Source organism: Podarcis vaucheri (assembly GCF_965113315.1).
Source record: "Podarcis vaucheri genome assembly, chromosome: 14".
In the NCBI taxonomy this organism is placed as follows: domain Eukaryota; kingdom Metazoa; phylum Chordata; class Lepidosauria; order Squamata; family Lacertidae; genus Podarcis; species Podarcis vaucheri.
This window is the reverse complement of record NC_138752.1, coordinates 9,237,433-9,249,950: the sequence shown is the minus strand read 5'-3', so window position 1 is coordinate 9,249,950 and position 12,518 is coordinate 9,237,433. Positions and strand designations below refer to the sequence as shown.

The following is a 12,518-nucleotide window of genomic DNA, read 5'->3' as shown; positions in this document are numbered from 1 at the left end:
GTGGTCCCAGGCCCTAAGGAAGTCAGATTAGCTTCAACCAGAGCCAGGGCCTTTTCAACACTGGCTCCAGCCTGGTGGAACGCTCTGCCTCATGAGACCAGGGCCCTGCAGGATCTGATTTCTTTCCACAGGGCCTGTAAGACAAAGTTGTTCTGCCTGGCCTTTGGCTTGGAGCCAATTTGATTCCCTCCCCCTCTTTCTTTTTTCTTTTTCCTTTCTCCTCTTGTGATGAGGCTGCATTTTAATGTTTCAATATTTTAATGTTGTATTTTAATCTTGTTTTTAAGTTGTATTCATTTATTGCTTGTTAGCCGCCCTGAGCCCGGCCTTGGCTGGAGTGGGCGGTGTATAAATAAATATTATTATTATTATTATTATTATTATTATTATTATTATTATTATTATTATTATCTCACACCTCTACCATGCACAAAGGAAACATTAACCCAAAAGAACCAAATGTTTATTAGATCTCCAAAGGCACTAAGGACTCAAAATCCTAACATTTTAAATAGCTAATTAATTTAAAAAGTTCGAATGTACTTTTCTTTATTAAAAAAAAACAACACAGCAAGTTTCTAAGCCCTTTTGAGTGAGAGAGACGAAAATCCCCAGAAAATATTAGACTTAGAAAGCAAGAAGTGTGAGAATGAGACATCTAGCAGTCCATAGTTCAACAGATACTGCACACCCTCCCTGCCTCAGCCCTTATCCCAAACTTTCTAATACCTACTCTACTTCTGAAGTGTTCAGTGTCTGCCAGCTGTACTCCCCAACTTCTTTGGTCAGCGGTAAGCAACACGGTGCTTTCTAGGTGTTGCCATGCTACAACTCCCATCAATCTTGAGCGCACTGGCTGAGGCCAATGGGAACTGTAGTTCCAAACACTTGGAAAGCACCATGGCGGCTACCCTGGCTTTGGGGGTTGGGATAACAAGGTAGAATGCAACCCTGCCCTCCCCAATAAACCAGATCTCTGCAGATTTGCAAATAACATGCTAAATAATGTAGACTATGTTGGGTGGAAATCTAATCAGAAATGCAATAAAGCCAAGTTTACTCTTTGGTTCAGCTTATGGGGTAGAGGGAGCCATCTGACCAGCAGATTCCCCCTCGCTAGTACCATGACTAGCCATCCATTTTCAGTCCAGTATTTTTATATATTAAAAAACACCAAAGAGACAGAACTGAATGCTCTCTCGGGGAAAAAAACAAAGAAATTTAACTCCAGTGAACCAGGTGGTTAACTGGGAGGCAGTGGCGTAGCGTGGGGGTGCAGGGGGGCCGGCCGCAGCGGGTGCAACATATGGGGGTTAGGGGGCGCAAATCCACGGGTTAGGGGGCGCAAATTACTTGCCTTGCCCCGGGTGCTGACAACCCACGCTACGCCACTGCTGGGAGGAAAGCAAGCACAAGGCAAAATAAGGCTACCCTGGTGCATACAAAACACCATACCCTGTTGTGTTGCAATGCTCAAACCAAAAGCAGAATCTTAAAACATGGCTCCAAAGTCTTCCATTGTCAACAGTGAATGGAAATTCTCTCTCTCTCTCAACAGAGGAAGAAGCAGCAGCCCAATTGCTGGGCCAAAGCAGTTGCTCTGCCATATAGTTTTCCCTTTGTTTGCATCTAATATTAAGAGATCCCTGCAAATTCCACTTACCCCCCCCCAGTTGTGGATTTGCTCCCAGACATGGCAAACAGCAGCTGGAGATTGCAGTGGGCTCTAAAATCATATGAGCACCTTCAGGAACCTCACAATATGCTGTTTTGCCCCAGGCACAGGAAACATTACCGGAACAGAAACGCGCTCAATTCTGAAGCATTCCCGTTCCACAGAATAAAGGCTTTGGGTTTGAGGTGTAAAGGGGAGAAGATTTCTGAAATGCTATGCGGACTTGGCTGAGAGTAAGCCCCATTCAGCAAGTGGGGCCGTCGTTTGAGTGAAGGCACTGCCAGCACCACATTCCTGTTTCAGCTCAGGAAAGAGGCTACCCATTTCACCTGTGATTGTTTTCCAGCTGTGGAAGGAAGGCTGAGAGGGAGAAGAGACCGACACCTGAAGGCGAGCTTCACAAAGATAATACTAGAAACTCGAGGCCATCATTCAGCTAATATTGGAAAATTCAGGACAGGAAAGGAGGGACTTTGACACAGCACATTATGGAGCTCGTTCCCACGAGACGGAGGGATGGCCACCAACCTGAAAGGCTTTAAGAGACAATTGGATAAATTCATGGAGAAGCCTCTCAAGGGCTACTGGCTGTGATAGCTATGCTTCTACCTGCAGTGCCACAAGGACTTAGCCTCTGAGAAACAACTCCTGAGACTCACATGTGGGGAGAGTGCTGTGGTTGCTCTGCTCCCCACAGGCCTTTGGTTGGCCCTGAGGTGGACCTATGGCTTCATCCAGTAGGACTTAGTGCTGAATCTTATCCCCTTCTTCCAAGAGACCTGAAAGAGCAATTCACCTCACATGGTTTTTTTTTTCTTCAAAAAAGACAATGCCTTCTCGTGCATCTCTTAGTTATGCTCAGTTAGGAAAATAGGAGGCGCTCCCACATTGAGTCAATTACTGATCCACCTGGCCAGCACTGCTGATTCCAAATGGGATCCAAATCTCTAGGATCTACTGCAGAGATCTTCCCTAGCAGTGCTTCCTGACAACACTCTTCTAGGTGGAGCCATCAAGGATTGTGACTAACTTTCTGTTTGCCAAGCATGTGTACATTACACCGCTGAGTGAAGGGCCCTTCCTGCTTCTTGGCAGCTATTGCCGTTAGGTTAAAAAGCAGAGTTAGGGAACGTCAGGTTTGGGTGCTGAATGTGGCCCTGTGGTCATTTTTATTTGGCCCCCAGGACTCTACACATTACACCCCTAGTGTCCCTGCTTCGCATCTAACTGGTGTGTTTTCGCCTGGCTGAAATGTGCCCTGGAACTCTGACTGTGCCTCTTCCTTCTCTCGATGAACGCCAGAGAGGTGCACGTGAAGCTAGCCTACAAAGTTAAATTTTACATTCATTGCCCTTCCCACTTTTGCTCCCAGCCCTATCCAGCAGGGCCATGTGGGCCCTTGAAAGAATGGCATGCCCCTCAGGTTGAAAGGGGCTCCCTGCCCCTGTTATAAAGTCAATGGTCATTTCCCAGCCTCCAGCAAACATAAGAGAGAACACAACACAACTCCAGTCGTGCTGATCTAAAATTGGACAGGTGGCATGCCTACAAGCAAATCCAACTGAAAACTGACCCTCAAAACAGCTTTGGGTGCCATGATCTCCTCTGTTTGAGTGGCAAGTTGATCTGTAAGTTCTCCCCTTTTCTTTACAGTACATGTGGTTTGTCCAAATTACTCTCATTCAAGCAGGAAGTCATTCCCTTTCCCTTTGTATCAGTTGACAGGATCATTGGTGGTTGAACTCTTGGAGCGTCCCAGTAAGACTATGGAATGGGAACTCGGAGCATCCCAGTCCTGGGAGGTTGGCGGTGGGAGGATGTCATCAGTAAGCGACGATCTGCTTCTAATGGGAAGAAGAGAGTCTCACGGGGACAGAGAGAGTTCAGGGTTGTATCTTTGTGGGGAAGGTAGGGGGGGAGAAGGCAATTGGTGATGGCCAAAATCAGCAAACTGCAGCAGGCGCCAGGTGAAAGGTCCCTGTGCATGCTGCGTCTGTCACATTTTTGGCAGTCCATTGATGGAGGAGCAGGCTCACAGCTTGCTATGTGACCCTTGTGGTAGCACAACTGCATTTCCCTTCCAATTCTGGTCAGTCAATTTCTTCTCCAATGTCTGGAAAGAAAAGGGAGGGAGGAAATGAAACCACGCGGAAAATGGGTAAGTGACCAAACTGAAAAAAGAGGGGAGATGTATGCATTTTCTCCTGCAGGCCTATTACAAGGTGAAGCAGTTACGGGGCCATGTTCAGAAGCCCATCGCTGATGCACCATGTAGATAAGGGAGATGAGAGAGAGATCAGGGGAGGAATGAGGGAAGGGGGAAGGTTCTACCCAACTTTACTGCTGTATTTGCAGGTTTCAGACAGCCCCCCCCCCCAATATCACACACAAAGTCGGTTCTGCAACAGGGCTCCATCGTGTGGCCACTTCCTTTCTTTTTACCCAAAATATGTTCTCACTCTGAGTTGGCTTTGCAATGACAACTGAAGCCAATTCAGACAGAGGGCAATGCCTCCTGCCCTCACTCTGGCATCAAGTGGGGCAGAGAGGGCAATCATCACCACCATCAAGAGGAGGCAAAGAAAGAGGTCAAAGATCTGGGGGTTATTAGCTCTGCCAAGGTGCGCGTATCGTGCTTGACCTGTGGAAGTGACAATCTGCACATTGACTGCAACGTGCTGCTTTTCACTTCAAAGCAGCTCAACACACGGGTAGCAACCACTAAGGGGAAACTTTCCTTTACCTTCTTTGTTTTCCGTGTTCTTCAGAGGCTGCAAAGCTGTCGGGGGAAAGAGAAAGAGAGAGCACAGCACATGAGATTATTAGGCCCTAGGGCGTAACGCTGAGCAAATGTACTGTACAGACTAGCATGAATCATGGAGAATATGACTTTCTGTCTACAACTCTTGCGGAGCCCAAACGTGTGTGTCTTACCCCACTCCGGAGAGACAGCAGACTCCCTCCCTCCCCAGACCCAACTCAGAAAGGCTGCTTTAGAACTGGAAACGGTTCAGAAAAGTGCAGGATAGAGGGGCACAAAACTATATGTGGGGTGGAGAAAGTGGAAAGGGGTCTTCTGACACCATGCAGGCCAGGGCAGCCTTCCTCTAGGCTGCACCGGTTTGGTCTCCATGGCGTTGGAAGACGCAGATAATAATATAATAATAATAATTTATTATTTATACCCTGCTCATCTGGCTGGGCTTCCCCAGCCACTCTGGGCGGCTTCCAAAAAAATATTAAAATGCTGTAATACATCAAACATTAAAAGCTTCCCTAAACAGGGCTGCCTTCAGATGTCATCTAAAAGTCTGGTAGTTGTTCTTTTCTTTGACATCTGGTGGGAGGGCGTTCCACAGGGTGGGCGCCACTACTGAGAAGGCCCTCTGCCTGGTTCCCTGTAGCTTGGCTTCTCGCAGTGAGGGAACCGCCAGAAGGCCCTCGGAGCTGGACCTCAGTGTCTGGGCTGAATGATGGGTGTGGAGACGCTCCTTCAGATATACTGGACCGAGGCCATTTAGGGCTTTAAAGGTCAGCACCAACACTTTGAATTGTGCTCAGAAACGTACTGACATCATGCGACATCTCACACACACATCACATACACGGGTGACATCACATACACACCCGCCCCCGCCCCCCAATCTTGGGGGTAACGCAGCGCCTGTGATTCGAGGTAATGAATTGCGTGGTGCACAGGAGTAGAACGAGAAACTAAGGTTTCAAAATGGAATCTGGTAGGAACATAGAAAGCTGCCTCCCACTGGGGCAGACTATTTGCCCCTTTGGACCACTGCTTCCTGCTCTGGCTGGCAGCAGCTCCCAGTTAGAGGTCTTTCCCTCCGCCTGCTACCTGAAGATCCTTCTAACCAGAGAATTGACAGAGCTATGGACCCTCAATTTGCATCCTTGTGCTCCGCTGCCTAATGTGGATGTGAAGCACAACAGGACCACTTCTCAAAAGGAGGGGGACAAATCTGCAAACCTCACTGCCTGCTTCCCTCCCCTTCCCCCCCCCCAAATACCGCAGTCACACAGGTAGACGACGATGCCTGAAGCCTCCGCACTCTCAAGGAAAGATTAGAAACCAGGCAATCTATGTGCAATGTGTCTATTGCTGTGCTCAGAAGCAGATAAAGGGAATCACCAGGCTTATAATTAATCCATTTGATTACAGCCGAGTGCAGCTATCACACTTTATTAAAATGATAATCCAGTTTATCAGAGGCCTGCGTAGCTGAGAGCTTGCTGCAGCACATCAGGGAATTCTCTGCTCCAAGTCAATATCAGTGGGTTGGAGGGACATAAGAAACTGACTTGGACAGAGTCAGACCCCTGCTCCATCTAGATCGGTATTGGCTGGCAGAAGATCTCCAGAAGTTCCCCCCACTCACACTTATTTATTGTGAATTTATAGCACAATCTCCTTACAAAAAAGCAAAAACAAAAAACTAAAAAACTTTGGCTTACTAAAAAAAGCTCCACAACTTTGGGTAGATCGCTGCCAGTCTTTTTACGGCAATGGTTAGATCACTGCCAGGTTTTTTTTATACTGTGAGTAGATCCCAGTCTATTGGGAGTTGGACGTCCCTGATTTATAGGATTTCTAAGTTTTCCTTAACAAGGGTGGGCTACAATCATATAAAGAGACGCTATTAAAATCTGTTAAATTTACGTCAGAAGAATAGTGTGCATCCTAATACAAGCCCCATCTGCACCACACACTTAAAGCAGTATCATAACACTCTAAACAGTCCTGGCTCCCCCCACAAAAACTCCTGGGAACTGTAGTTTGCAAAAGGTGTTGAGAGTTGTTACGAAACTCCTGTTCCCAGAGCTACAGTTCTCGGAAATTCCCTGGGAACAGGGGTTGATGGTTACACCATTCTGGGAGTTGTAGCTCGGCGGGGGAGGAATAGGGGTGTACTGACAGTACCCTTAACAAGCCGATTACCATGATTCTTCGGGAGAAGCCACAGCTCTTTAAAGTGGCACGATATTGCTTTAAATGCATTGTGCAGATGAGGTCGTATATATCTCAGCAGTCAAAGGCAAAATAAAGAGGTGTATTTGGAGATGCTGGGGATTGAACCTGGGACCTCCTGCATGCAAAGCCTGAGCTCTACCACTGAGCTACAGCCCTTCCTCGTGGCACCCAAGTTAGGCATGCAACCATGGTGGTGATGCTCTCAAAGCACTCCATGTTGGAAGAAAGCTGTACATGTCGTGCCATTCTGGCCACATATGCAACAGCACCCCAGCCCAAACACTGAAGATAGAAGGAAAAATATAGCGCTGCTCCAGCTTCAAATTCAACAGAATCCCTAGCCTGAACAGCAGGAATAATATTGATCCAATCTAGTGCTCTGCTACTACTGTGGTCCCTTGGTTCTCAAACTTAATCCGTTCCGGAAGTCCATTCCAAAACCAAAGCGTTCCAAAACCAAGGCGTGCTTTCCCATACAAAGTAATGCAAAATGGATTAATTCGTTCCAGGCTTTTCAAAACAATGCCTAAAACAGCAATTTAACGTGAATTTTACTATCTAACGAGACCATTGATCCATAAAATGAAAGCAATAAACCATGTACTGCAGCCATGCAATCAATCAATCAATCAGTAGCTGAACTGGTTTCCACAGAGTCACAAAAACAAAACAAAAAAGCTGCAAAACAAAAGCGCAACATAAATAGCAAAAACAGACAGACCTCAGCGTAACACTCAAAACAAAAGCGTGGCACTCAAAACAGAAGTGTGGCACTCAAATTGGAAGCGTAACACTCAAAACAGAGCACATTCGGCTTCTGAAAAATGTTCGCAAACTGGAACACTTACTTCCATGTTTGCAGTGTTTGGTTTCCAAGTTGTTTGAGTACCAAGGCATTTTAGAACCAAGATACCACTGTATTATTTTTTAGACTTTTCAGCCCAGAACATATAATCAGAAACAGGCTGCTCCCCCATGCGCAGTTTCACATTGGCCAGGATGCGTAAATTGGCAAGATACAGTTGTTAGCACACGACCCACTCCAGAGTTCTTGCTCTGGGGCTGCCAGAATGATACAAAATCCGACTAACCTGTCTTGGATCCTTCTCCTTCATCCTGTTCCTCTCTTGCTGGAAACAAAAAGTGCAAAAAGGTAGGTTAAAAAATAAAAACCAAACACTGCCATCCAGTGGTTAAATATCCCCGTTACCAGGCCAGGTGGAGCTGTGTAGTACTGGAATTACTGATACTATTAAGATTCAGATCAAGGATGGAGAACATATGGTCTTCCTATTGTTGTGGGACTCCAACTCCCATCAGCCCCTGCCAATGATCGGGGTAATGGCAGGGCTTTTTTTCCAGCCAGAGCACCTCTCAGGTGGGCATCATTGCCATTATAAGAGATTAAGGGAAGCGTTCATTGTAAGTTCCGGCACCTCTTTCCCCCCAGAAAAACAGCACTGGAGTTGTAGTCTAGTAACACCAGGCAGGAGAAAGCTGGTCCACACTACAGAAACATTGAGGGGTTGTTTTTTAACAAGCAAACAAGCCACTTTTAGCAACGAGAAATAGCAGAGATGGGTACAACTCAGAAACTAACACCTAGAAGCTAACACAACAGAGCCTTTCCAAACTCCCTTCTCGCTGTACTAAAAACTTGCTTTAAATTGCAACTTTCATCCCCTGCTCGCTCTTATTAAACATCTGCCACTTTTAAAAATCACCATTTCCCCCTCTCTGTGTCCTTCCATCCCTACTTTACTCAAACCTCTGCTCTTGTTTAAAACATCCTCTTTTTCTCTCCTTTCAGCATCTTTCCCAACTTGCTGTACTCAGAACTTCTGCATCTTCCATTCCTCAGCTGTCTCATGTGCGGGAGATAAAGGATGTGGCACCCTCAAATACCCCATAGTACTTTACTCAAACTTCTCCCGTTGTTTTAAACCACAATTTCAGTGTCTCTTTTTTTCTTTCTTTCTGTCTTTTTCAGTAAGGTAAAGGTAAAGGGGCCCCTGACCATTAGGTCCAGATGTGGCCAACTCTGGGGTTGCGGCGCTCATCTCGCTTTACTGGTCGAGGGAGCTGGCATACAGCTTCTGGGTCATGTGGCCAGCATGACTAAGCCGCTTCTGGCGAGCCAGAGCAGCGCACAGAAATGCCGTTTACCTTCCCGCCGGAGTGGTACCTATTTATCTACTTGCACTTTGACATGCTTTTGAACTGCTAGGTTAGCAGGAGCAAGGACTGAGCAACGGGAGCTCACCCCGTCTTGGGGATTCGAACCGCCAACCTTCTGATCGGCAAGTCCTAGGCTCTGTGGTTTTTTCAGTAGGATTATTATTTATTATTATTATTATTATTATTATTATTAGAGATTTTCTTGGTGTCTCTTCCTTCTTGGTCCCGTGCCACCCTGTCACTTTTGCCCCCCTCCCCTGCCCTGACTTCATGCAAACCCAGATTTGTGATGCAGCGCTACAAACCCCCCAATGGGGACTTGCACAAAGACATTCTTTCACTTTGATTATATTTATGTATACCAGCTCTCTCTCTCTCTTCTTTGCAACTCTGTCGGATTTTCTTCTGGCACACGTACGCCAGGGCAACCAGGAGGATGACAAGGCAGATGGCCAATCCTACTGTCACCCAGAGAGCCACAGCAGGAAACAGGAGGTGTTGACCTGAAAAGGAGAAAACAGGGAGAAGATGGTAAAGTCTCTGTCAATGCCATTGATGGGAAGCAAAGGAGGGAAATGTCTCTGAAGGGAAACAGGTAAATCTACTGGGGTACCGCAAGGTCATCTGCACACATACCAGATCTCACTTTAGACAAGGAGATCCTAACAGGCATCCCATTCAAGATGTATGGAAATATTCCCGCAAAATTTGTGCAAGATGTTATGCTTTGCTTCTATCCATCTATCTATCTATCTATCTATCTATCTATCTATCTATCTATCTACTGTATCTATCCATCTATATCTATCTATCTATCTATCATCTATCTATCTATCTATCTATCTCTATCATCTACCTATAATTTTTATTAAATTTTCTGTTTTACAATTTAGAATATTCATTTAAACAACCTTAAAATATCAATAACTTCCCTTCTTCTCTTTCCATGGTTCATTTTGCATAACATAAATCCCTGCATAAACATAAACTATACAATTCAGTATTCCATTACTGCATCCTTCAAAACTTATTTACACTGTTGAATTTATCTTAATGCTGCCAAAGTTTTCTAGTGTACACAACTTCCCCCCATATATTCAATAAACATTTCCCAATCTTCTTTAAACGAAGGTTCTTCTTGTCCTCTTATTCTATAAGTTAGATCCGCAAGTTGTGCATATTCCAACAGTTTAAGCTGCCATTCTTCTTTAGTTGGGACCTTGCTCGTTTTCCACTTTGGGGGCTAACAAAACACGGACCACATACACAAATAACCATTTTTGACACCTGGGAATTTCCATCTGAATTATCCCCAACAAAAAGAGATATGTTGTTGTTTTGAAAAGTGCTTTTTATACATTTTTTTTCAATTCATTGTAAATTATTTCCCAATACTGTTTTACCCTTTTACTGGTCCACCACATATGAAAGAACATTCCTTCTAGCTCATTGGATCTCCAGCACTTATCTGATTCAGTCTTAAACATCTTAGCAAGCCTAAAAGGTAAAGGTAAAGGGTCGTGGCCGACTCTGGGGTTGTGGCGCTCATCTTGCTTTATTGGCCGAGGGAGCCGGTGCACAGCTTCTGGGTCATGTGGCCAGCATGACTAAGACACTTCTGGTGAACCAGAGCAGCGCACAGAAACGCTGTTTACCTTCCCACCAGAGCGGTACCTATTTATCTACTTGCACTTTGAGGTGCTTTCAAACTGCTAGGTTGGCAGGAGCTCGGACCGAGAAATGAGAGCTCACCCCATCGCGGGGATTCGAACTGCCAACCTTCTGATTGGCAAGTCCTAGGCTCTGTGGTTCAAGCCACAGCGCCACCCGCATCCCCCTTAGCAAGCCTACTCTGAGTTAAATACCACCTGTAAATCATTTTCAAGTAGTTCTCCTTCAAGGAATAACATGCTGTAAACGTCAGATCGCTCTTCCAGAGTTTTTACCAGTTATTAAAATCTATATTAACTGCTTTGCTACTTTCAAAGGGAAGTTCCAGTATGCAGCTGATAGATTTGGGCTCCATCGGAGCTGGGGGTGGCTTCCTCACAAAAGTCCTGCCAATTTCTCCACAGCTCTCCAGTATCACCATCAAACCCACGTGTGCACTCAGTTGCATGCTAAATAGGCAGCAGGACAAGAACGGCTGCTTCCTTAATTATAGCTTTTAAGAAAATGTACTCGACAATGTTCTGCACTGGCCTAAAGGTAATGATCACCACCAATCCGCTTCACCAGAAACTGTGGGCTCCTTTGTGGGCATCCTAGCCAGACGGGCAGCATATAAATAAATTATTTTCATTCTGTTGGGATTTCCCCCTGTTTTCTGCCACCCTCATTTTTAAACACAGCCATTGCCTGAGAAGCCCACAATTCCTGCCAGATATTTCAACTGAGCAAGATGAAACTACCGTACTTTTCCGTCTATAAGACACCGCCATGTATAAGACGCCCCCTACAGTGGTGCCTCGCAAGACAAAAAGAATCCGTTCTGTGATTCTCTTCGTCTAGTGGTTTTTTCGTCTTGCGAAGCAAGCCCATTGAAGGATTAACGGATTAGCGCTATTAGCGGCTTTTAGCGGCTTATCTGCTGGTCGGATCAGCTGATAAGCGGCTTAGCGGCTTAGAAAAGGGGGGGGGAAACCAGCAGGAACTCGCAAGACATTGTCGTCTTGCGAAGCAAGCCCATAGGAAATTCGTTTTGCGAAGCACCTCCAAAACGGAAAACTCTTTCGTCTAGCAAGTTTTCCGTCTTGCGAGGCATTCGTCTTGCGGGGCACCACTGTATTTGTGGGGACTCAAATTTAATAAAATGGGGGGAGAGGGCACAGAGTTGTTCAGCTTTTTTGTGGAGTATCGCCCACCAGGGTTGTTGAGCTTTTTTTTAGGGGGGAATGCCGGAAATCACTGACCCGCACGCATCAATAAGTCCGCCTTCTGTCTGTCCCATCGCTGGCAGAAGCTGCCAATTGCCCCCCCCCAATTGCAGGAGTGTCAGCCAATAAACACCACTCATTGACGTAGCAACCAATAACACGCACAACAGCCGCTGACTGCCTTGGCAGCAACCAATCAAATGTCCACCCTATGTACTTCCCATGTATAGGATGACCCCCATTTTTTAGCATGCTTTTTAAAGAAAAAAACATAGTCTTATACACTGAAAAGTACGGTATATTGAAACTAACTGAGCAAGTTGAAGACTATCGAGGTCACTGTCCTGCCTGATAATTCTGGTGTCACTCTGGTGTAGGTCAGGGCAGAAAGTGTTTGGAGGATTGGGGGGAGGATATTGCAGCCCCCTGTCCTTGTGATCTATTTTTCTCACTTTGCCAATTCCTCCCCAGGTAGTGGGGTGGCAGGCGCTGTCCAGCCTGCAATCACCCCACATTTAACAATGATTTTGGCATCAGGCCCTGGGACCGGAGAAACATCCTTGCCCCAGAATTGGCTAAACTGACATACAAACTGTGACATAAGGACAACTGTCACTTTAAAAAAGAATGGGAACTATCTACAAACTACAGTGATACCTCGGGTTACATACACTTCAGGTTACAAACGCTTCAGGTTACAGACTCTGCTAACCAGAAATAGTACCTCGGGTTAAGAACTTTGCTTCAGGATGAGAACAGAAATTGTGCGGTTGGTGGCACGGCGGCAGCAGGAGGCCCCATT

General features: G+C 45.9%; 1 protein-coding gene and 1 long non-coding RNA gene across 3 annotated transcripts in view; one reads left to right on the top strand and one right to left on the bottom strand.

The window, feature by feature from the left end:
• Positions 1-401: 401 nt before the first annotated feature.
• Positions 402-2,491, top strand: LOC309518537. Its single transcript, XR_014213465.1, has 2 exons — positions 402-1,254; positions 1,402-2,491. It is a non-coding gene; the product is annotated as an uncharacterized lncRNA (long non-coding RNA).
• A 603-nt stretch (positions 2,492-3,094) lies between these two features.
• CD276 (CD276 molecule) overlaps positions 3,095-12,518 on the bottom strand; it is a 48,448-nt gene continuing 39,024 nt past the window's right edge. Inside the window, exons 5-8 of one of the 2 annotated variants that reach the window (XM_082198801.1) lie at positions 9,203-9,343; positions 7,754-7,788; positions 4,419-4,454; positions 3,095-3,788 (exon numbers count right to left, since the gene is read on the bottom strand). In XM_082198801.1, coding sequence (XP_082054927.1) covers positions 4,440-4,454; positions 7,754-7,788; positions 9,203-9,343 — 191 coding nt within the window. In that variant the 3' untranslated portion in view covers positions 3,095-3,788; positions 4,419-4,439. Of the gene's footprint in view, positions 3,789-4,418; positions 4,455-7,753; positions 7,793-9,202; positions 9,344-12,518 lie in introns of both variants that reach the window. The other variant, XM_082198800.1, reaches the window with a different exon arrangement.